At 41.9% G+C, this 25,170-nt stretch overlaps 1 protein-coding gene across 1 annotated transcript in view; it reads right to left on the bottom strand.

The window, feature by feature from the left end:
* The window catches only part of LOC140133023 (uncharacterized), a 137,184-nt gene that overhangs the window by 39,488 nt on the left and 72,526 nt on the right, over positions 1-25,170 (bottom strand). Inside the window, exons 7-10 of the mRNA XM_072152567.1 lie at positions 18,666-18,881; positions 14,773-15,025; positions 6,516-6,679; positions 1,573-1,732 (exon numbers count right to left, since the gene is read on the bottom strand). Of these exons, the coding sequence (XP_072008668.1) occupies positions 1,573-1,732; positions 6,516-6,679; positions 14,773-15,025; positions 18,666-18,881 (793 nt within the window). The remainder of the gene's footprint in view (positions 1-1,572; positions 1,733-6,515; positions 6,680-14,772; positions 15,026-18,665; positions 18,882-25,170) is intronic.

Raw genomic sequence — 25,170 nt, forward strand, 5'->3', positions numbered from 1 at the left:
ACAGGGCATTCCACATCAAAGTTGTTAACTTTGTCGCCACCCTGCTGTGTAATCCACAAAATATACTTGCAAACTTTTACCATTTAGGGATATTATTTCAGCGCTTCTTGCGCATCTGTTTACATTCCCCTCACCCGCCATATCCTAAACTTATAAGAACGCTACTACACTTGATCTTATACAAAAGGTTCTTAGAAGTGCTGTTTGGGGAGTAGCCTATAGACAGGGGCTTGGATTGGCGAAAGCTCGCCTGGCAGCGGAGCGCCAGCTCCATGCCAAGATCCAACTAACATAGTTTTAACTGCAGCACCTTTAATCTACTACTAGTTCACTGCCTCCATACATGGTCCCCTTATCAAACGAGCTGTGTCAGGCAGAATTTTGGGTTGTTTTCATGGCTTCCATGTTAACTTTGTCGCCACCCTGCTGTGTAATCCACAAAATATACTGGCAAACTTTTATCATGTACCGATATTATTTGAGCGCTTCTTGCTCACCTCCTTTGGTTCCTCTCTGCCACCCATTGGTTTGAAGCCTGAGTCCATTTAGGGTATGTCGCCATGCCACTCTCTAGCCTTCCGCTGCTGCCGCTGCCTCTGCATGCCGTCCCCTATAGTGTCAGGGTCAATTATTGGATGTTTTAGATGCTATCTAGCTTCATTCTGTCACTCTGTCATGGCCATGCTGTTGCCCATAATTTTGGCATAATGGTGCGATTAGGCAGCCTCAGAGGCATCCATGCATGCTGCCCCTGCTGTTTCCTGTCCATTTCCGTGGTGTTTCCATCCTTTTCTGAGGTTCCCAGGTGTTTGGCCAAGCTTCCCTGTGCAGAGCCTTGGTCCCCTTGAAAAATGCTCGAGTCTCCCATTGACTTCAATGGGGTTCGTTATTCGAGACGAGCACTCGAGCATCGGGAAAAGTTCGTCTCGAATAACGAGTACCCGAGCATTTTAGTGTTCGCTCATCTCTAATTAATATGTATTTGAAATTTTAAAAAGAGAAAAACTGAAAAAAGGATGTGTCCTAAGGCCATTTTAGGCCATGTCCTTAAGGTGTTAAAAGATTAACACCCATGATTGGTACCCATAATAGTTAATGGTAAAGGAGGTGATATATAATGATGGGAAATTTGTTTAGTTGCTACCCAACTAATCAAATAGCATATGATTTTTTATAAATGAGGAGTAAACGTGTCTATAAATCTTGCCCCAATTTTTATGCCTCACTCAACACCCCTATTGTATTACCACTGCAACATTTAGTTGCAATATTGAACTGTTAAATATTAATTCAATAGGCTAACCATACCTAATTACTTTTCCACATACTTAAGTAGATTGTTTGGCCTAAAACTTCAAAAAGTAAGTCAGCACAGTGGAGTGCAGGGCTTGATTTACATGCATTCATTTTCAAACATTTCTTTTCCGTTCACAATGCTTTAAATTTCAAATTGGAAATAAAAGATTAATCTATGTCAAAAGCAGGTAGAACTGCCTGAAAAATGGGATAAGATTACACTACTTGGAAAGATAAACATGAGGTTACACTGTAAGATGAAGTGACTGCCCGTACCTTTCTTCGCTCTCCATTGATACCTCTCCATTGCTCAGCTTTTCGTACAATGTGGTCTAATTCTTGATTAGAAATCTCTAGATCATAAGGAACATGGCAAACTCCTTCATCAAAGGTAATGCGTTGAAATACATCCAGAATCCAACTTTCCTTGTGTATCCTATGAAACAGAGTGTTAAATTGGGGTGCAATAAACTACAAAAACATCATACATAGCTACATTGGGAATATTGCAGAAAATATTGAATAATATTGCAAAAAAACAAACATTTACTCAAGCTTTGCTTAATTTTATTTATACAACTAAGGTGTGGATGAATAGTAAATCACTTGTGTTCCTTATTGAAATGTACTCGGATTCTAATGTGTTACTGTCAGTGATTACAGTGCATAGTGGCTCCCCTTAATAATAATGAGAAGAGTAACATCCCGTGAAGTATTAAAATAGACCTTTCGAGAGAGCTTGCTTTAGTTCTCTAACAGAGGGTGTGCATATCAACTTATGTCACCTATTTACTTAAAAGGGTTGCCCACTAATGATTTTGTTATGTGTGTGTAAGTGTGGGGGGCAGGATATTAGATCATTTACCAATATACATCTATTAATAGTTCTGTTCCACTCTCTTATATGTAAAGTGAAGCCTCCTGTCTTTTACTTAGTGAAGCCTCCTGTCTTTTCCTGTACATAAAATGGACGCAGATAGATGGTAATGTGATCTCTAGATGTCCATGAGCAATTGCCCTGCCAGGACCTTATTATAGCATTCTTGAATATAAGATTAAGATCCTGGCAGGATAGTTGGTTGTGGACAGTTAGAGATCACATGACCCCCCATCTGTAGCCATTTTATGGACAAGGATGTCCGGCTGATGAGGTAAAAGACAGGAGGCTTCACTTTACATATCAAGAAAGTGGAGCAGAATAATTAATAGATGTATATTAGTAAATTACTTAATATCATGCCCCCACATTTACACACACATTACAAAAGTACATGAATACAGAATCATATGCAAGTATTGATATCTCCTGTCTAACTTTGTCTCTTATAACTAAAGTTTGTAATTGTGATAACTGTTAGCAAATTAGCGTTATTTAAACAACTAAATGGGAGGAATTGATGTCATCCCTGGAAACCAGGAGACAGCTTCACTAATTGCTTTAACCTGTTTAAGAGTCAGGCTGTCAGATTTGAAGCCTTCATCATGACTGTGACCACACTACACCCGCAGCACCAACCTCATAACTGAGGCACGGTGGGTTGATTGCAAAACCACAACAAGGCGATTATGAAAAACAACCCCTAAAACTATCCTCCAAGGCCGTCATTCTACCAGCCAATACATTATGGATTTAAACCTTTAAACTGGAAAAGGATCTCGCTAATGGCTGAAGAGAACTGGAGTTGCCATTCTGAATTCAGTGGAACCTGGTGACCTGATAGAACTTCACCATTCCTCTTTTTTCCATAATATGATAGCCACCATTTACAGGAGCCGTTGTCTGCTGTGGCAATAAGCAACCAATCAGAGCTCAGCTTCAATTTAGGTCATTAATATGAGCTATGAGCTGTGATTGGTTACATAGGTTAGGTGTAAGGTAAGATGTGAATTAATATGTCATTGTTTTTTAGCTGAAATTTTCACCCCGAGCTTTCCAAAACCCACTTATTACCCACCATATACAGGAGCCATTGTCTGCTGCTGTTGTCACAGTTGGAAGCTAAGCCATGATTGTTTGCTGTTCTGCCACAGGTCATTAATAAGATATCTGAGTTTTGATTGGTTACTATAGGCAATGAGTATAAGACGCTTATGTGTGAGGTAACCAATCATAGATGAGTAATAGTAATTTTATAAACAGCTATGCAAAAATGAAACTTGAACTCTCAGACAGTCACTGTCGCTGGCGACAGGCAGACAGTCACTGTAAAAGACTTCAGTGGACAGGCATTCAGTCACTGAAAGAGACTGCCACCGACAGGCAGACAGTCACTGAAAGAGACTACCGCCAACAGGCAGATGGTCACTGAAAGAGACTGCCGCTGACAACCAGACAGTCACTCAAAGAGACAGTCTGAAACAGTCTATAGATACATATAAAGTATTTTTTGTTAACCCATTCTATTTTGTTGTAGCTAAGAGCAGTTATTTACTATCCCGGGTAATGCTGGGAGCAACAGTTAGTAGAGATATAAAACTGAGTGAAAGACCACCTTCTTGCAAGGAGTTTTAAAGAGAACATGTCAGGAAAATTAATCCCCAAAACTAAATATATTTTCTACATAACTGCCATTAGAAAGCATTGCCCCTATCCCTTCATTGTCCTTCTACATGCTTGTAAACTTAAACAACCAGGTACTAAAGCTGTATGCCTCTTTTAAACCTTGTCTACTACAGATTAAGGAAAGCCACTGGCAAGGAATCTCCCTTCAAGTTCTTAAGATAGATATTCAAAATTCTTTTGTGAAATGCAGTTCCACCGGAAATAGATTAACAACCTTTTGTTTTCTTATGGTGGACCAGTGTCCGCTTTAACACCTCCAAGGTTTGAGATCCAAAAATAGCAGCTATTCAAGGCTGATTTTAAATATTTCATTGGTAAAATGAAGCAGAGCCCATTGTAGTTAAGGGCAGTCACATGACATAATAAATTTAGTGAATCCATTGGGCTATCGCCAATGTCCACCACTGCATCACATCTGTTTCCTACCACCAACGTGGGTTCTGAAACAACTGGGGGTGGAGAGTGTCTGCTCAGTTCTAGGTAATGCACAACAAAATGAGGACTACATTGATTTGGTCTATGAAGATTACTGCATTTATGATTGACAATAGGTGGTATCTGCAAAGTACCAGCACAGCAATAAGCATACCTGTGGCGTGTACCTTTGCAAATACTTTCCTTTCCTGTTTTGAATGCCAGTCATTTTTAGTGTGGGAGGGTAGTGAACATACATTTTTTTAATTTGTGCAGTTCCTTAATCAGGTCAACAACATGAACACAAATGTAACGGCAGTGTTTGGTCTCTTATTTTCTCTTGTTGCCTCACAGCATATAATGGGCAATGGGAGGATTATGATTTAAAAAAGCCCCCCCCCCCATTCATTCATCACCCTCTTAAACCTTAACTAAATACAAGGTAGACAAAGTGCCACATAAAAACATCCAAAAACCTAGCATTTACTATCACAAGGATCAATATGAATCATAAAGCAAAACGAAATATTACATACAGTATTCAAAAATAATCCAAATTGATAAATATTCTAAATTCATCTATGATGATTATGCAAAATTGGAGCTATAAGATGATCTCAACATTTAGACAGAGGAATAATACATGACTATGTATGTGTTCCTTTGGAAGATGTAGATGGATGGGCAATACTGGTACTTAGTGTGGGACAACAACCAAGCTAATATTGATGATCTATTCTAAGAAAAGGTTGTTATCATCTAAATGGATAAAATATTTAAATGATCAAAATGATGGAAAACCATTATAAAATGCTCTGTCTATAATATATAATATTAGCAGAATATGTTTTATTATGTGTATGTTTTTATTTACTAAAAACACACATAAAGATGGGAGTTATTTTATGTCCAATTATTTTTTCTGTCTACTTTTCTAATAAATATGAAATACAGCTGAATCCATGCACATTGCATCATGCCTGTTTCAATTAGCAAGTGATAAAAGTAAAATATTATCGCAGATTTTCTTTATATATATTAAACAGTTTATTGGCATTTATTTTACTTGATTAGATAAGGAAAATTTATGAGTGCTTCTGATTATTTAGCCTGCATTCTGCTTACTTTGGTCATCTATTATCCCTTTAGCATCCACCACTGCTGTAAACAGGATTTTCAATGAATATTTCAAAGTAAAGGATGAATATTGGGCATATCAAATCTGAAAGCTTTTGATATTACAGTAACAATCTGCATCATTTTTCACATTTAAACATATGTGTGTAAAAGGATTTCTCAGTTTAATTTAAAATATTATAAAATGTACTTATTTATGAAATGCACATTAGAAATTAATCTGTGTGCTTTAACATCAAAGGAACAGGAGCATTTGTGAATTCCAATTTTAAAAAGAGAAAAGGGAAAATGACACTAGTTCATGTTTATACAGGAGAACACAACCATGAAGTATATATGTACTCTATAATAAAGGATTCACCATCTACATATATTAAAACATTTATTTTACAAGAATATAAATACCATGTAAATACAGTTAATCACTGATCAACTGAATGAGTCTATGCATGAAGCTGACCTAAAACCAGATGAGAGGAAAAGACATGGAAAAAACTAAAAAAAAAAGTCAAAAATACATACACATTTCAAAGAGGCCCAGGCACTGACAATGGTAACTGAGACCCAAAATATAGGGACAAACATGTCCCCCATTGCAGTGGGGTTTACTGCCAGGGTAGCATAGATAATGAGGGTCCTTAATTAAGGTGGAAGGGGCTCAACCCAGCTCATACAAAAAGGGCAGAGGCAGTAAAAGGTGGAAAACAAAACTTCTTGGAATGGGTCCATGTATGCCCCTGTAAAAGGCTTAAAAGGAATACCACAGGTACTCAAATTCAATAAGATGAATAGGATTCTTTCTGACATCTTCTGGGTAACATGCTTATTGAAATAGAAGACCTCCTTTAAATTTGTACTTAATAAATAGGTTTCTCTGGTTCACTGAACCCGACCCCCTCTGGGATGAGTGCGGGGCAAAATAAATAAAGGTAAAATACTTACTTTTTGTTCCTTACTCCTCCTTGCCATATTTTGATATCACAATTTTAATGAATAAATGTTCTCTTACCAGAAGTAACCATGCAAGACAACATGCAACCTTCATAAGTTTGCAGTATATATTGCATTTCTCATGACAAATTAAGATTCTTTGTTCATCTCTCACCTTAGCAAATAAAGATAAAGCATAGAGCAAGATATGATAAGAATCATTGTGTATATGAGTATAGTGATGAGAATTCCAGGTGTGCCAGACTGTTCTATTCGACGGAAGAACCAATACAGTTTAGCAGCATCAGCTATTGGTTTCTCAACACTGTAAGAAAGTCTCTGCAACACATAGAAATAAATAAAATGGTTAAAAATGGTTAAAAAAGTTGCATGCACAGCAACAATTTTTCTATTTCTGTGGAAGAGAGGATCCAGCAGTCCATGGAAAACGATGGTCTCTAAGACTATGTTATCTACAACACAGAAGTAGTTCATTCTTGTGGTGGGCATCACTGCATGCAGTACTATGGATCTGTGTGCTGTCCGTATTCAGCTCCTTTTGCAAACAGACAATATACAGTACATTCAATACACATTTAATAAATATAGACTAAATAAGTCCAGTGGGATGGTTATAGACTATTACATATATGCTATTACTATAGATTTAAAAAGGAATTCCGGAAATATATATGTCTACTTCAAAAAACAATAATGCTATAAATAAATAAATAAATACAACAGAACTCAATGTCATTAATCACAAAACGTAGCTTAAATAGTTTGGTTTTATGATTCACAAAATGTTATGGGGTTTTTAAAGTAGGCAGAGTTATCTCCAAGATGGCCGCCATCTACAACTACAAGTCCCATGTTCCCGCAGTTTTCAGTAACAGTTACTCCCTCTCATGCCCTGCTAACAGACTTTTCTGCTCTGTTACCACAGTAATGATGGGTGTAACTGCCATCACCTCACTGATATGAGGTCTCACCAAGGCACTGACCATACTGGATGCACTGCAACCAACGGACTGGAGCCAAACATAGTGCTGATCGCATGACCTGCCAATGCAGGTGCAGGACAAGTGATGTGGACATGTGAGGAGCATCTACCTGCATGGAAAAAGATAGGGCAGGTCCTATTTCTTCACATGTTTGTGGTGCTGGCATTCACTTCCACTTTCTATCAGATAGGTTAGGTTTAGAGATGAGCGAACATGCTCGTCCGAGCTTGATGCTCGTTCGAGCATTAGCGTACTCGAAACTGCTCGTTGCTCAGACGAATACTTCGCCCGCTCGAGAAAATGGCAGCTCCCGCCGTTTTGCTTTTTGGCGGCCAGAAACAGAGCCAATCACAAGCCAGGAGACTCTGCACTCCACCCAGCATGACGTGGTACCCTTACACGTCGATAGCAGTGGTTGGCTGGCCAGATCAGGTGACCCTGGGATAGACTAGCCGCTGCCCGCGCTGCTCGGATCATTCTGTGTCTGGATGCCGCTAGGGAGAGAGCTGCTGCTGGTCAGGGAAAGCGTTAGGGTGTTCTATTAGCTTACTGTTAGGCAGGAGTGATTCTCCAAGAACCCAACAGCCCTTCTTAGGGCTACAATAACGTTCTACTTTTTTTTTTTTTTATTTGCATCTAGTACCATTTTGTGAGGAATTAGCAGGGGGACTTGCTACCGTTGTGTTTAGCTCTTAGTGGCACACATATCCACCTCAAACACCAAAGTGGGAAAATGTAGTAGGGGTTGGATTTCAATTAGGCACAGTCTGCCATTTGTCCTTTTTTATTTTACGTTTATTTTGTTTAATAACTCAGTGTCATCTCATCTGGCATAGTAGTGTGCTTTCATACTTGGCTAGAAAATAGCCATAGGAGAATCCAAACGGCTTACGCCTACAGTAGCGTTATATATTTGATTTCTGGTTGATCTGCTGGTGGCTGTACTTGCTGCAGTGCATCTACTAGCCAATTGTCAGCAATTTGTAGTGAGACTTGCGACCGCTGTGTTTTGCGCTTAGTGACGCACATATCCATTGCAAAGACCGAAGTGGGAAAATTTAGTAGGGGTTGGATTTCAATTAGGCACAGTCTGCCATTTGTCCTTTTTTATTTTACGTTTATTTTGTTTAATAACTCAGCGTCATCTCATCTGGCATAGTAGTGTGCTTTCATACTTGGCTAGAAAATAGCCATAGGAGAATCCAAACGGCTTACGCCTACAGTAGCGTTATATATTTGATTTCTGGTTGATCTGCTGGTGGCTGTACTTGCTGCAGTGCATCTACTAGCCAATTGTCAGCAATTTGTAGTGAGACTTGCGACCGCTGTGTTTTGCGCTTAGTGACGCACATATCCATTGCAAAGACCGAAGTGGGAAAATTTAGTAGGGGTTGGATTTCAATTAGGCACAGTCTGCCATTTGTCCTTTTTTATTTTACGTTTATTTTGTTTAATAACTCGGTGTCATCTCATCTGGCATAGTAGTGTGCTTTCATACTTGGCTAGAAAATAGCCATAGCAATAGGATAGCATTGTTTGGTTTTAAAAACTCAAAAACACAAAAAAAAAAAAAAAACACAAAAAAAAGTTTAAAAAAAATTAAAGCTATAACTCTCATTTTAAAAATGTTTAACCCGAGGGCTAGGGGTAGAGGACGAGGGCGGGGACGTGGGCGTCCAACTACTGCAGGGGTCAGAGGCCGTGGTCCTGGCCGGGGTGAGACACCACCTGCTTATGAGGGAGCAGGGGAACGCCGCAGAGCTACACTCCCTAGGTTCATGTCTGAAGTTACTGGGACTCGTGGTAGAGCACTGTTGAGGCCAGAACAGTGCGAACAGGTGATGTCGTGGATTGCTGACAATGGTTCGAGCAATTTGTCCACCAGTCAGTCTTCCACGCAGTCCACCCATGTCACCGAAATCGCCACTCCTCCAGCTCCTGCACCTCAGCCTCCTCCCCCCCAGTCTGCCCCCTCCCAGGAAAATTTGGCATTTGAACCGGCATACTCTGAGGAACTGTTTTCTGGACCCTTCCCACAGTCACAAACCACTTGTCCGGTTGCTGCTGAGCAATTTTCCGATGCCCAGGTTTTCCACCAGTCACAGTCTGTGGGTGATGATGACCTTCTTGACGTAGTGGAAGTGTGTAAAGAGGTGTCCGACGATGAGGAGACACGGTTGTCAGACAGTGGGGAAGTTGTTGTCAGGGCAGGAAGTCCGAGGGGGGAGCAGACTGAGGGATCGGAGGATGATGAGGTGACAGACCCAAGCTGGGTTGAGAGGCCGGGTGAACACAGTGCTTCTGAGACGGAGGAGAGTCCTCGACCAGAACAGGTTGGAAGAGGCAGTGGTGGGGCCAGACGGAGAGGCAGGGCCAGAGCTGGTGCATCAGCGCCAAATGTGTCAACTAGTGAAGCTCCCGTGGCGAGGGCTCCTGCGGCGAGGGCTAGATCTTCAGAAGTCTGGAGGTTCTTTAAGGAAACACCGGATGACCGACGGACTGTGGTGTGCAACATTTGCCAAACCAGGCTCAGCAGGGGTTCCACCACTACTAGCTTAACTACCACCAGTATGCGCAGGCATATGAATGCTAAACACCCCACTCAGTGGCAACAAGCCCGTTCACCTCCGGCCGTGCACACCACTGCTCCTTCCCCTGTGTCAGCTGATAGTCAGCCCCCTGCCCAGGACCCTGCCACAAAAACCCCATCGTCGCCTCCACGATCCTCCACAGCATCCACCAGCGTTCAGCTCTCCATACCCCAGACGCTGGAGCGGAAACGCAAATATAGTGCAACCCACCCGCACGCCCAAGCCCTTAATGTGCACATCTCCAGATTGCTTAGCCTGGAGATGCTGCCCTATAGGCTAGTAGAGACCGAGGCCTTTCGCAACCTCATGGCGGCGGCCGCCCCTCGGTATTCGGTCCCCAGCCGCCACTACTTTTCCCGATGTGCCGTCCCAGCCCTGCACCAGCACGTGTCAGACAACATCACCCGTGCCCTGACCAACGCCGTTTCTGACAAGGTCCACCTGACCACGGACACGTGGACGAGTGCTGCCGGGCAGGGCCACTATATATCGCTGACGGCACATTGGGTTAACTTGGTGGAGGCTGGGACTGAGTCTGACCCTGGGGCTGGTCATATACTGCCGACGCCGAGGATTGCGGGGCCTACCTCGGTCCAGGTGTTTCAGGCCTACTATGCCTCCTCCTCCTCCCACCCCTCCTCCACCTCCTCCTCCGAACTACCATCCGTGGGCACGGCGCCATCAGTCGGTAGCTCTAGGCACAGCAGCAGTGCCGTTGCTAAGCGACAGCAGGCGGTGCTCAAACTGCTGAGCCTAGGCGATAAAAGGCACACCGCCCAAGAGCTATTACAGGGCATCACGGCGCAGACTGATCTGTGGCTGGCACCGCTGAACCTGAAGCCAGGCATGGTTGTGTGTGACAACGGCCGTAACCTGGTGGCGGCTCTGCAACTCGGCAGACTGACACATGTGCCATGCCTGGCCCATGTGTTAAATCTGATAGTTCAGCGTTTCCTCAAGACATACCCCAATCTGTCAGATTTTCTCACGAAGGTGCGCCGCATCTGTGCGCATTTCAGGAAGTCCAGCACAGATGCTGCCACTCTCAGGGCAGCGCAGCGCCGCCTCCAACTGCCCGCTCACCGACTGTTGTGCGACGTGCCCACGAGGTGGAATTCAACACTGACCATGTTATCCAGAGTTTACCAGCAGCGCCGAGCCATTGTAGACTGCCAGATGTCAACTTCCACCAGAACTGGTAGTCAGGTCAGTCAGCTTCCTCAAGTCTACAATGAGGAGTGGACGTGGATGTCTGATATCTGTCAGGTGCTGAGTAACTTTGAGGAGTCAACACAGATGGTCAGTGGCGATGCCGCCATCATCAGCCTCACCATCCCGCTGCTTGGCCTGTTGAAAAACTCTCTGATCAGCATGAAGTCGGAAGCTTTGCGCTCGTCACAAGAGACGGGGGAAGAAGATTCCCTTGTTGATAGCCAAAGCACCCTTAGGTCTGTTTCTCAGCGCATATCGGAGGAGGTGGAGGTGGAGGAGGATGAGGAGGAAGAGGAGGAGAATGTTGGCGAGACACAAGAGGGGACCATTGTTGAGTCCTTTACTGTTCAGCGTGTATGGGCAGAAGAAGAGGAGTTGGAGGAGTTGGAGGAGGAGGAAATGGACAGTCAGGCCAGTGAGGGGAGTGAATTCTTACGCGTTGGTACTCTGGCGCATATGGCAGATTTCATGCTAGGCTGCCTATCCCGTGACCCTCGCGTTCAAAGAATTTATTCCAGCACCGATTACTGGGTGTTCACTCTCCTGGACCCACGGTACAAGCAAAATCTTTCCACTCTCATCCCTGCAGAGGAAAGGAGTGTGAGAATGCATGAATACCAGCAGGCCCTGGTGCACAAGCTGAAACAGTATTTCCCTTCTGACAGCGCTAGCGGCAGAGTGCGTAGTTCTGCGGGACAAGTAGCGAGGGAGAGTAGGCGAGCAGGCAGCTTGTCCAGCACTGGCAAGGGTACGCTTTACAAGGCTTTTGCCAGCTTTATGTCACCCCAGCAAGACACTGTCACCTGTCCCCAGTCTCGGCAGAGTAGGGCTGATCTTTACAGAAAGATGGTGAGGGAGTACGTAGCTGACCATACCATCGTCCTAAATGATTACACAGCTCCCTACAACTACTGGGTTTCAAAGCTGGACATGTGGCACGAACTGGCGCTGTACGCCTTGAAGGTTCTTGCCTGCCCTGCCGCTAGCGTCTTGTCCGAGCGGGTTTTCAGTGCAGCTGGTGGCATCATCACCGATAAGCGTACACGCCTGTCGACTGACAGCGCTGACAGGCTGACGCTTATTAAGATGAATAAAGCCTGGATTTCTCATAATTTCCAATCTCCACCAGGTGAAGGAAGCTCAACCTGAATAATTTATCCACTCCTCCTCCTCCTCATTTTCCTCCTTCTCCTCCTCTTTGTACAGTAAAGCAGAGGAAACTGGCTATTTTTTGACAGGGCCCACTGGCTCTTGCTATAGTACTTTATGCATTAAATTTTTCTGGAGGGCCACCGACCCGGTCCTCTGTTTTAAACAATTTTTGGGAGTGCCACATACAGGCACTCAATCTATTCAATTTTTCTGGAGGGCCACCGACCCGTTCCTCTGTTTTAAACAATTTTTGGGAGTGCCACATACAGGCACTCAATCTATTCTATTTTTCTGGAGGGCCACCTACCTGCTCCTCTGGTTTGAAAACTTTTTGGGACTGCCACATACAGGCACTCAATCGATTCCATTTTTCTGGAGGGCCACCTACCTGCTCCTCTGGTTTGAAAACTTTTTGGGACTGCCACATACAGGCACTCAATCTATTCTATTTTTCTGGAGGGCCACCTACCTGCTCCTCTGGTTTGAAAACTTTTTGGGACTGCCACATACAGGCACTCAATCTATTCAATTTTTCTGGAGGGCCACCTACCTGCTCCTCTGGTTTGAAAACTTTTTGGGACTGCCACATACAGGCACTCAATCTATTCAATTTTTCTGGAGGGCCACCTACCTGCTCCTCTGGTTTGAAAAATTTTTGGGACTGCCACATACAGGCACTATCCAAATTAAATTGTCTCCATAGCAGCCTCCACACGTTGTCTCCATTGCTACCTCCAAAAGTCGTCCATATAGCTGCCTCCATACATCGTCCCTTTATCAAACGAGGTGTGTCAGGCAGAAATTTGGGTTGTTTTCATGGATTCCACATCAAAGTTGTTAACTTTGTCGCCACCCAGCTGTGTTATCCACAAAATATACTAATAAACTTTTATCATTTACCAATATTATTTCAGCGCTTCTTGCGCATCTGTTTACATTCCCCTCACCCGCCATATCCTAAACTTATAAGAACGCTACTACACTTGATCTTATACAAAAGGTTCTTAGAAGTGCTGTTTGGGGAGTAGCCTAGAGACAGGGGCTTGGATTGGCGAAAGCTCGCCTGGCAGCGGAGCGCCAACTCCATGCCAAGATCCAACTAACATAGTTTTAACTGCAGCACCTTTAATCTACTACTAGTTCACTGCCTCCATACATGGTCCCCTTATCAAACGAGCTGTGTCAGGCAGAATTTTGGGTTGTTTTCATGGCTTCCATGTTAACTTTGTCGCCACCCTGCTGTGTAATCCACAAAATATACTGGCAAACTTTTATCATGTACCGATATTATTTGAGCGCTTCTTGCTCACCTCCTTTGGTTCCTCTCTGCCACCCATTGGTTTGAAGCCTTAGTCCATTTAGGGTATGTCGCCATGCCACTCTCTAGCCTGCTGCCGCTGCCTCTGCATGCCGTCCCCTATAGTGTCAGGGTCAATTACTGCATGTTTTCGATGCTATCTAGCTTCATTCTGTCACTCTGTCATGGCCATGCTGTTGCCCATAATTTTGGCATAATGGTGCGATTAAGCAGCCTCAGAGGCATCCATGCATGCTGCCCCTGCTGTTTCCTGTCCATTTCCGTGGTGTTTCCATCCTTTTCTGAGGTTCCCAGGTGTTTCGCCAAGCTTCCCTGTGCAGAGCCTTGGTCCCCTTGAAAAATGCTCGAGTCTCCCATTGACTTCAATGGGGTTCGTTATTCGAGACGAGCACTCGAGCATCGGGAAAAGTTCGTCTCGAATAACGAGTACCCGAGCATTTTAGTGCTCGCTCATCTCTAGTTAGGTTCTATCACTGGCCATTGCTTGAAGCCTGCAAAATGTTCATGTGCATGTTGCCTTAGAAACATATTCTTTTTCTGTACTTTGGAAATATAGGCAGTCCCTGCAGTACGTAGAAGATGTGTTCTTTAGGTTTGTTCTTCTGTAGAATTTGTATGTAGGATGGATCTGTACATTTTATAATTGTAGCTCCAGAAAAAAAAATTCTGTCCCAGTGACAATTGGATTTTCAAAATGTTTTGCTGTCATGGGAACAGAGATTAGCAATAATACTTTATTACAGACACCTTAGAGCTCATCGTTGCAGCCTGGGATTAAAATAAAGCATCCAGAGAGCTTCACCAAAGCTCACAGTTGGAAGAGGGGCCGTCTGTAACTAGGGCTTGTCTGAAAGTCTGTCCTTAGGTAGGGCATTGCCTGTATACTATTTTTAATGGTATAGCAAGTGAAATTAATTATTAAAATTGTAGCTAAGAACCTTAAATTTAAAAAACAAATTTTCTATTTTCCTAAAATATTTTCCATTTTTAAAGTCAAAATTATTGCTTAATTGAGGTTACCTTCTTATATCTCACAAAGTCTTCAAAACCTTGCAACAGATGAGTGACTGATTAATGTTAGTAACACACAGCAAAAATAGAAAACTGCACTTGTTTCCTTTAATGGCCATTATAGGAGTTATTTTAGTGACTTACCCCAAGGAATGAATCCACTATAAACACAGCCAAAGGGTCTAGCACAGTCCAGAGACCCAGAGCAATGATAAACTTTGACAAGATAGTGGGGAATGAGCGAAACAATATTTGACAGCTCCATCTTAGAAGAATCATTAGCAGCATTGATACATTTAAGGACATAGGTCCCACAATGACCATAAACAACTCCTCTCTTGTATGCATTAAAGAATGCTGATAGGTGAGTTCAACAGTATGAGGATAAAATGTAAACCTGGAAATTCAAAGAAAAAAAAAGTTTTAAATTCTTGTTCTTTAAAAGTTAAGTGCAAAATCACCCCTGAGGAAGCCTGTACAGACGGCTCCCTCCCTGATTGCACTATGCACCTTAGGTAATTATACTTACTGTTGTCTTTATGGTCAAACTACCTATATTACATTGTGCCTTGAATTTTGTACCTTGAACACGGTTGCATCATATTGTTGGTAGTTTGGACCTATACCAGGTTATATATCCTGTGAAATATATTATACTTATATCTGCACTTACCTGAAGGATGGTTGCTGGACACTAGCACCTGTAATGCTTTTTAATTGTTTTTATGCATTTTTTGGTTTAATAAAGTTTTCATATTGTTTGCATACATCCTGTCTTGCTTTTATGGTTTATAAGTGCAAAATCTGATCATGCACATAAATTAATCGATTATTGATGTGAATTAAATGGAAGTTATTTGAATTTTAGTTTAGGCATCTATTTTTTTTCTTTTTTACATTTCAAAGACTATATATTTACTTTTCTGTTTTACTTTTCATTGTCCCCATCCAATTATCAAACAGGATTCATATTTGGATCCTGAACCTGGACCTTTGCTATGCTCTAGGGCTAGCATGTAGCTACAACCTGTACACCCTAGGTTAATTAAAATATTGCTGAAAATATATGAAAAGAAAAGTAGAAAGTATGTTCACTTTTTAGATTTGCTTACTATTGAGAAGCTTAGTAAAACTCTTCTAATCTACCATCCAGTGGTTAGAAAATCTTACCAACATAGGATAGAACAAAATAAGATTCTCACATTTTACATTCCTGATATATGCAAAGGAAAGAGAAAATCATTATGTCAATGGGGCACATGTATCATAGTTTCAGCTAGCCAAATTGTCTATTTTTAGCGACTTTTGCCCTTTTTGCGACTTTTAACTCTGTTCTTTTTCAATTACGCCTTGGTCTACACCTTGTGCAGTGTGCCTCATGTATCTTAGTTTTCCAGATGTGCCGTGTGCCATCTTGCCGTTTTTGCGCCAGGTGCAAAGGAATTTTTTTTTCATGGACCCGATTTTAACATGTAAATTGGAATTATTTCACATTTTGCACTTTAATGCTGAGGAGAGGTGATTTGCCTTATTTCATTACTGTTAACATTTGCGTTTACAAAATGCAATATAAATGCCACTGTAAACATTGCGTTTACTATGCATTTTGTAAATTCAAATGTTAACAGTAATGTAATTAGGAAAATCCACTCTCCTCAGCTGTTGTAATAGGTTTCCAATGCATCATGTTAAGTCCCAAATTAACAGTAGTGTCCACTCCTGTATATAACCCCCTCACGTGGCTTGTGTTCTCTCCTGTATATAACCCCCTCACGTGGCTTGTGTCCATGTGGATTTGAGACATTTGCAATAAAATGTCTCAAAAAGAAGCCAACATTTGAGCCTGCCAGGATAGGAGAAACTAAACATATACCACAAGTAAAAAGGCAGGATCATGCATAAGGTGCAAAAACTAGCCGCCAAAAGTCTCTAAAATGCACCTCAGAGAGACCAAACTATGCTACATGTGCCCCAATGTCACATATCTTGAGCATCCTTTTATCTAAATACATAAAAGGCTCCTAAGTAGAGATGAGCGAGCATTAAAATGCTCGGGTACTCGTTACTCGAGCCGAACATTTCCTGATGCTCGAGTGCTCGTTTCGAGTAACGAGCCCCATTGAAATCAATGGGAGACCCGAGCATTTTTTAGTAAAATTAAAAACTGAACGAGCCCTGTTCAGTGCAGATGTTTTCACTAAAAGAACAGAGTGAAAGAACACTGCAGAACAGATTGCAGATGTTCGCAAACATCTGCGATCTGTTCCGGAGACACGCGTGCAGAACGGTGTTCTCCGCAATAGTATTCGAAGAACAATATGTGTAGAGGACAACTTGCATATGTTGTCAAACATCTGCAAGTTGTTCTTCACACATATTGTTCTTCAAATACTATTGCACCGTGCAAGCGTGTCTCCGGAACATCTGCGATCTGCTCCGGAGACACGCGTGCAGAACGGTGTTCTCCGCAATAGTATTTGAAGAACAATATGTGTGAAGAACAACTTGCAGATGTTTGACAACATCTGCAAGTTGTTCTCTACACATATTGTTCTTCGAATACTATTGCGGAGAACACCGTTCTGCACGCGTGTCTCCGGAACAGATCGCAGATGTTCGCGAACATCTGCAATCTATTCTGCACAGTGTTCTTTCACTGTGTTCTTCAATTAAATGATTAAATTAAATGTTTTAATTGTATTTTTTTACTGTTCTTTACTTTTTTTTTTTTAAATTAAATGCTCGTTATCGAGCAGGGCAAATACTCGTCCGAGCAACGAGCCGGTCCGAGTATGCTAATACTCGACCGAGCATCAAGCTCGGACGAGTATACTCGCTCATCACTACTCCTAAGCTTTGAATGAATACAGGTAGCCTCACCAAACAGCCAAATTTTCATCAAGGATCGTGACAGGATAACATTGATGGACTTCTATGTTCAGGGGGCTCTTTGTCACCCATGTAAGGCTTCACAGTTCATTCGAATACAATTGTAAAGTCACTTTTCCACCGATTTCTGATTGCCCCTGAAGGACATTATTGGGATCCTGTCACTGTATGGTTAAGATGTTTGTGTATGGGCATAAATGCTCAATCTACTGAATCCTCATTGTAAGGACATTTCACATTATCAATCTTTCTGTTTGGTATTTCCTACAAATAGAAGTAGTAGGTTTAGTTGATTGGGGGAGCGAGAGAAGGAGCAGGAAGGCAGAGGAGAAGGGCAACACGGAGCGTGGTATTGCCAGTACCCCTGCAGCCCGAAAGGGCTCTGGTGATGCCCTAGGAGTCCTTGTGGTGCATTTGCATAAAAATAAAGTTCTTTGTCTAAATCATGTATAGGAGCACAACTCCAAATAAAAATATATTTCTATTAATTCTTGTGGCATCTAACCATTAATAGTTAGACTACCACAAAGGAAGTAGTAGATTTCATTCATAACACTAGACAGAAAACAAGTTTCTATTAAACATGTTTGTGTTGTACTTTATAACAGTAGCATAACAGAGATAAGATTATACTTTTATTTTGGCAAGTGGTACTCTTGAGTTGTTCAGTAGAGAGCCAGACCATATGCAGTGCCTTTCTCTTCAAAAGCCACTAGTTCTTGTGCATAATGTGTATATATACCTGCCCCCTCTAAATGATACAGGGGAGCACTAAATCTATTAACAAACAGTGTACTTAACAGGTTAATGGCCAAACACCTGAATCTTCTGGTCTTCTAGAGATCTGCTGTTTTTATGCTTCTAATCTAATTGATAGGATTGATAGAATTTGTAACTGTAAGGATAATTTGGGTAGAAATGTAGTTGTTTTTATTAAGTTTTAGATTTGCTTTAAGGAGTCTATTTCTCATTTACATGCAGCCAATGGACATAAAATTCCAGGATCATAACTAATAACAATACCATGCAACAATTTTCTAAAATATGCCGCACTATAAAAACTAAACAAAGTATATACAATATTTTCAAGCTATAAAATGGTAATTATTGGAGACAGGTGCACTTTAAACCTAACAAATGATGCTTACGTGAGAACAGGAATGGAAATAGCCTGGAGGAAAAGCCACTGAGTGCAATAATGTAGATAAAGCCTTATAAACCACATCAAGGCCATCATGAGCATAATTGACCAGAAATCATGCGATCTCCACTGCCCCATGTCCAGCTCGGAAAATACAGCCCAGATTACGAATGTTGCATGCTTTGCCATTTTTCGATACATGTGCAACTCTTTTGTTGGTTGGCTTGATAACAAAAATAGTTCATTGTTAGAAAATAGAAGACAATTGCTACAAGAGAAAATGTAATCTTTTAAAATCATATAACAAGCACAAGCATTATAAGGCTTATAATAGTAATGATTTTTTTTTAAATATTACTCAATTTAAATTATGAGGTATTTAATTAAAATAAAATTATTACTTTGGCTTATGAATGATTAAAATTGATTGTTTATGCAAAAATTACTAGAAATGTTTAGTCACACATACATAACAAGGATATAGATACAGACAATCCAGTGCATATTCCTAATATTAATATGCTTGGATTGTTTTTAGTTATGTTTCATTCAATTATAGCACATTAAAACAAAGTCTTTAACATCATGAAGTGTAAACTTATCTTTGATTTAACTACATCAATTTCCTTGAAAAATATATAATGCCTTTCACCCATTTAATTTTAGATCTCATGCAGACAAGTATATGAAACATACAGGAACACACATCACTCTATACAGATGTGTCAGCTGCCCTACAAAAGTGGCTGTTGGCATTTATTCCATATGAGTGTGTTCATACAATCATACAAAAACATAGAATCTATTTTTTTCAAGCTGATTCTTCCTTTTATGAGCATGGGTTTATGTATTCAGACACAGAAAATGAATCCCAAATATAAAGTATATCTTAAAATATTTCTTTACAGATTCAATTTTTAATTTTCTGACAAGAGCAAAGTATGCACTCATTCAACATGAGATGGACACATTTGTAATTCATGGAAAGTTGCACAGATAATGGATAGAAGTAATCTCTTGTAAATCTACACCGCTTTTCGTATGAAAACCCTCATAAGAATTGTCACAGTCTGATACTATGAATATTGGGTGCAACAGAATTTCAATGGCTCTGTAAATTTAGGAAGTGGAGGGTAAGCAACATGGCACTCATATAAAACAATCAAATTTCTGTTCTTATTACACAACATCTCAGGTGGTTGCTGATGTTCCTCCTCCCCTCTCCATTGCAATGCATTACTTACGGCCCGTAAAACGGGGAAAGATAGGACATGTCCTATCTTTTTCCCGTTCACAGAGCAGTACAGTGCCACACATGTGCGGCCATTGCCAATCTATGGGGGACGTATGTCATGTGAATGCAGCATTAAAAAGCAATATCATAAAACTGAGCTCCATGATACGTATGTCTATGTAATTTAGAGCTAAAATAAAAGCAGGACATAAGACATTTAGAGTCCTGATTGCTCCACCCTTAACCCCTTAATGACCGCCCTATCGGCTTTTACGGCGGTCATTAAGGGTACTTCTTCTGACGCGTACGCCTTTCTACGGCGCCGCGTCAGAAGAAGTTTTCGGGACACCGGGTTATTATAGTGCCGGTGTCGGGCTGTGATATCACAGCCCAGACCCGGCACTAACACCCGGGATCGGAAAAACTTTGATCCCGGGTGTTTAACCCCTTACACGCCGCGGTCAAGCATGACCGCGGCGTGCAAGTGTGTCCCCCGTGGATCGGACCCCCCCCGGTGTGCTTAACGGGGGATCCGATCCCTCCTGCCTGTCGGCTCCTCTCTGTGCCGGGTTCCGCCTCCTGGCAGGACCCGGCTGTGTGTAACTGAGCATGCTCAGCATGCTCAGTTACTTACAGTATACACTGGAATACAAGTGTATTGCAGTGTAAAGGCTTGAATAAGCGATCGGATGATCGCTTATTCAAGCCAAGAAGTAGAAAGTGTAAAAAAAGTTTTAAAAAAAATGAAATCTTTTTATAATATGATTAAATAAATAAATAAAATAAAAGTCCCATAATCTCCCCAGTAACACATAAAATGCAAATAAAGTAAATAAAACACAAAAACACGTACATATTTAGTATCACCACGTCCGTATTAATCTGTACAATAAATCTAAATCAATATTGAACCCGCTCGGTGAACTACGTAAAAAAAAATCGAAAAACTTCCCATAATATACAATTTTCCATCAAACACCATCACAAAAAATGTTCTAAAAAGTGATAAAAAAAAATTACGTTCCCTAATATGATACGACTGAAAAGAACAACTGTTTTTGCAAAAAAATAAGCCCTCAACCAGGTCTGACAACAGAAAAATACAGAAGTTATGGCCCTGAAAAGTTGTCAATAGTAAAAACAATGCGATTTTCTCCAATATTGGTTTTGCTCAGGAAAATTGAGCAAAAATAAGAAAAGCTATATAAATGAGGTATTGCCGCAATCGTAGTGAACCAGAGAATAAAGATAAAATATTATTTTTACGTTACGGTGAGCGGGGGAAAAAAATGCTAACAATCCAAAATAAAAATTGATGATTTTGTTTGTGTCCCCCTTGAAATAGTTAATAAAATCTCATGAATAAGCTTTAGACTCCCAAAATAAATTATCTATACATTGTATCTCATCCTGTACATAATGCGCCCTCATATGTTCGCATTACCAAAAAAAAAATTTTTATAGGTCGTACAATGTGACAATACAAATCTGCTGTGAATGGCGCCTCCATTCATTCTATACTCGGCCGTGCGCTCGTACAGCAGTCACCACCACATATGGGGTATCAGTAAACTCGGGAGGAATCGGGCATCAAGCGTTGCAGTGCGTTTCATCATTTAATTTATTCTGAAAATGTCAGTTTTGGCCTAAATGAATGTATTTTCCAAAAAAATTCTATAGTTTCTAGAGATGAGCGAGCACTAAAATGCTCGGGTGCTCGTTATTCGAGACGAACTTTTCCTGATGCTCGAGTGCTCGTCTCGAATAACGAGCCCCATTGAAGTCAATGGGAGACCTGAGCATTTTTCAAAGGGACCATGGTTCAGGAATAAAATGTGTTATTTAATTGAAAAAGAATGTCTTCTGATAAGTTATCAGATGTATGCAAACATCTGCAATCTATTCTTCACTGTTCCGCGCGTATATTATCTCCCGACAAGTTAGCAGATGTGAAGAACAGTGAAGAATAGAATAAAAACAGTGAACACAGGATCATTTAAGTGAAAAACGCAGTGAAAAACACAGTGAAGAATAGATTACAGATGTTCTGCACATCTGCTTACTTGTCGGGGTGATACGCTGTCTCCCCCGTGCTGCCCGATGTCTCCCCGCGCTGCCCGATGTCTCCCCGCGCTGCCCGATGTCTCCCCCGTGCTGCCCGATGTCTCCCCCGTGCTGCCCGATGTCTCCCCGCGCTGCCCGATGTCTCCCCGCGCTGCCCGATGTCTCCCCCGTGCTGCCCGATGTCTCCCCGCGCTGCCCGATGTCTCCCCCGCGCTGCCCGATGTCTCCCCCGCGCTGCCCGATGTCTCCCCCGCGCTGCCCGATGTCTCCCCCGCGCTGCCCGATGTCTCCCCCGCGCTGCACGATGTCTCCCCCGCGCTGCACGATGTCTCACCCGTGCTGCCCGATGTCTCCCCGTGCTGCCCGATGTCTCCCCCGTGCTGTCCGATATCTCCCTGCTGCCTGATGTCTCCCCGCTGCCCGATGTCTCCCCCGCGCTGCCCGATGTCTCCCCCGCGCTGCCCGATGTCTCCCCCGCGCTGCCCGATGTCTCCCCCGCGCTGCACGATGTCTCACCCGTGCTGCCCGATGTCTCCCCGTGCTGCCCGATGTCTCCCCCGTGCTGCCCGATATCTCCCTGCTGCCTGATGTCTCCCCGCTGCCCGATGTCTCCCCCGTGCTGCCCGAGGTCTCCCCGTGCTGGCCGATGTCTCCCCCGTGCTGGCCGATGTCTCCCCCGTGCTGCCCGATGTCTGCCCCGTGCTGCCCGATGTCTCCCCGTGCTGCCTGATGTCTCCCCCGTGCTGCCCGATGTCTCCCTGCTGCCTGATGTCTCCCCGCTGCCCGATGTCTCCCCCGTGCTGCCCGAGGTCTCCCCGTGCTGGCCGATGTCTCCCCCGTGCTGGCCGATGTCTCCCCCGTGCTGCCCGATGTCTGCCCCGTGCTGCCCGATGTCTCCCCGTGCTGCCCGATGTCTCCCCGTGCTGCCCGATGTCTCCCCGTGCTGCTTGATGTCTCCCTGCTGCTTGATGTCTCCCCGTGCTGCTTGATGTCTCCCTGCTGCTTGATGTCTCCCTGTGCTGCTTGATGTCTCCCTGCTGCTTGATGTCTCCCTGCTGCCGTTCCGCGCGTATCTTCCGACAAGTAAGCAGATGTGCCGAACATCTGTAATCTATTCTTCACTGTGTTCTTCACTGTCTTTTTCACTTAAATGATCCTGTGTTCACTGTTTTTATTCTATTCTTCATTGTTCTTCACTGTGTTTTTTTAATTAAATGCTCGATCTCGAGCAGGGGAAATACTCGTCCGAGCAACGAGCCGTTTCGAGTACCTTAATACTCGAACGAGCATCAAGCTCGGACGAGTATACTCGCTCATCTCTAATAGTTTCTAAATCACAGGTCCATATTTTTTAACCCATGTGAAACACTTAAAGGGTTAATAGACTTAATAGAAGTTGTTTTACATATGTTGAGGGGTGAACTTTCTATAGTGGGGTAATTTATGGGGTTTTACTATTATTTAGGCCTCTCAAAGTCACCTGAAAGCTGAGTTGTCCCTCAAAATGTGAGTTTTGGCAATTTTCATGAAAATAAGAAAAATCGCACCTAAAATTCTGCGCCTCATAACATCCTAGAAAAATGACTGGAAGCATAAAATATCATCCCAACATAAAGCAGATATTCTGTAAATGTTAATTATCAAACTTTTTGGGTAGTTTTACATCTTGTCTGGAAACCAGAACATTTCAAACTTGGAAAATGAAGAATTTTTACAAACTTTTGCCAAATTTTCACTTTTTTTCAGAACGAAACGCAAAACTTATCACTTAAATTTTATAACTAACATGAAGTACAATGTGTCACGAGAAAACATTCTCAAAATCACCCGGATATGTTAAAGCGTTCCGAAGTTATAACCAATTATCGTGAGACATGTCAGATTTGAAAAATCGAGTCTGGTTATTGAGCTGAAAACTAGTGTCGGTGATAAGGGGTTAAATAGTGATTGCTAGCCTTCACTGCATACACTGATATAATTATCGTGTGTGGGTAATCTAGTCATGACTCTTACTCCGAATCACAAAATAATTTGATGATAAACTTTTTGGGCTGTTGGGAATTCAAATAAATTGAATGTAGAATAGCAGTTCTACAGTACAAGGTCTTACGTGGATCAGCACTCTTCATTTACTCTAATCCTTAGCTTCACATTTTTTAATGTGTTGTGTTGCATTTTGCAGTCTCTCCTTTTTTCATTTTCTGTCAGTCACAGTGTTAGTGCTGGAAAATGCCAACCTAGTTCGTTAATACACTGCACACTTTAGATTAAGAAGGAAACTGCACTTAAATGTAATTGCACTGCAGGCAATTAAACTTCTAAAATGTCACATATTATAAAAGCAGCAACGTGTATTTATGGAAACAAAAAGGCAGCAATATGTCTTGTTGCTTTCATTTCTTTCAAGTATGAATTAAAACACAGGATTACATATTACTTGACATTATAAGGTTGTTGTAAATCATGTACATAAAGTCAGTATCATCATTACTTCATATTTTCCGCAACTTTCAAGTTGTTAATTGTGAACTTTGAGTTCCTTAGGTCAATACTCACTCATACAAGTTTATCGTAAACTATCAGACTAGCTACTAGAGCACTAGATGCACAGTATATAAAAATGGTCCTATATGGTAAAGGAAGTTGGTAAACAACAATTCATGATCATATTTTTGTCAGCTCTCAATTGATTCTACAAAGACTACAAAGTATTCAAAAGTATAGCCATTGCAGGGATCGTTACTGGTATCCCACATCAATGGGAGGTCAAGTACAAGACAAATAAGGCCATCCATGTCAATGCACCAAAGCCAAAAGTAGGAAGTGAGGCTACGCCATAAAAATGGCCCTTTCCATCATTTTCTGAACAACATCCATGAAAAAAATGGATGAGACTCAGACGGCATCCAAATACATTCCATTTATTTCATGCATCCATTGATTCCAATGGTAGACTTAGACTTGGGAATACGCCTTAAAAAATTGAGCAGTCATATGGTCTGTAAAAAAAAGCGTGAGTGTATGCCTAGATACTTGGACTGGAATCGAAGTTAATGCAGAAGTAAGTGGCTGGCAAAAAATGGACAACATGCAGCTATTGCAGCGTATTGTGTCAGTTTTGTAATAGTTTTTTGTTGGGTGGTTTGTAATGTTATTATCTAGTGTATGGGAAGTTCAAAGACAGAATGGGTTATCTTACAGTCTATGGAAAAAG

This window comes from Engystomops pustulosus, chromosome 5 (assembly GCF_040894005.1).
Source record: "Engystomops pustulosus chromosome 5, aEngPut4.maternal, whole genome shotgun sequence".
In the NCBI taxonomy this organism is placed as follows: Eukaryota; Metazoa; Chordata; class Amphibia; order Anura; family Leptodactylidae; genus Engystomops; species Engystomops pustulosus.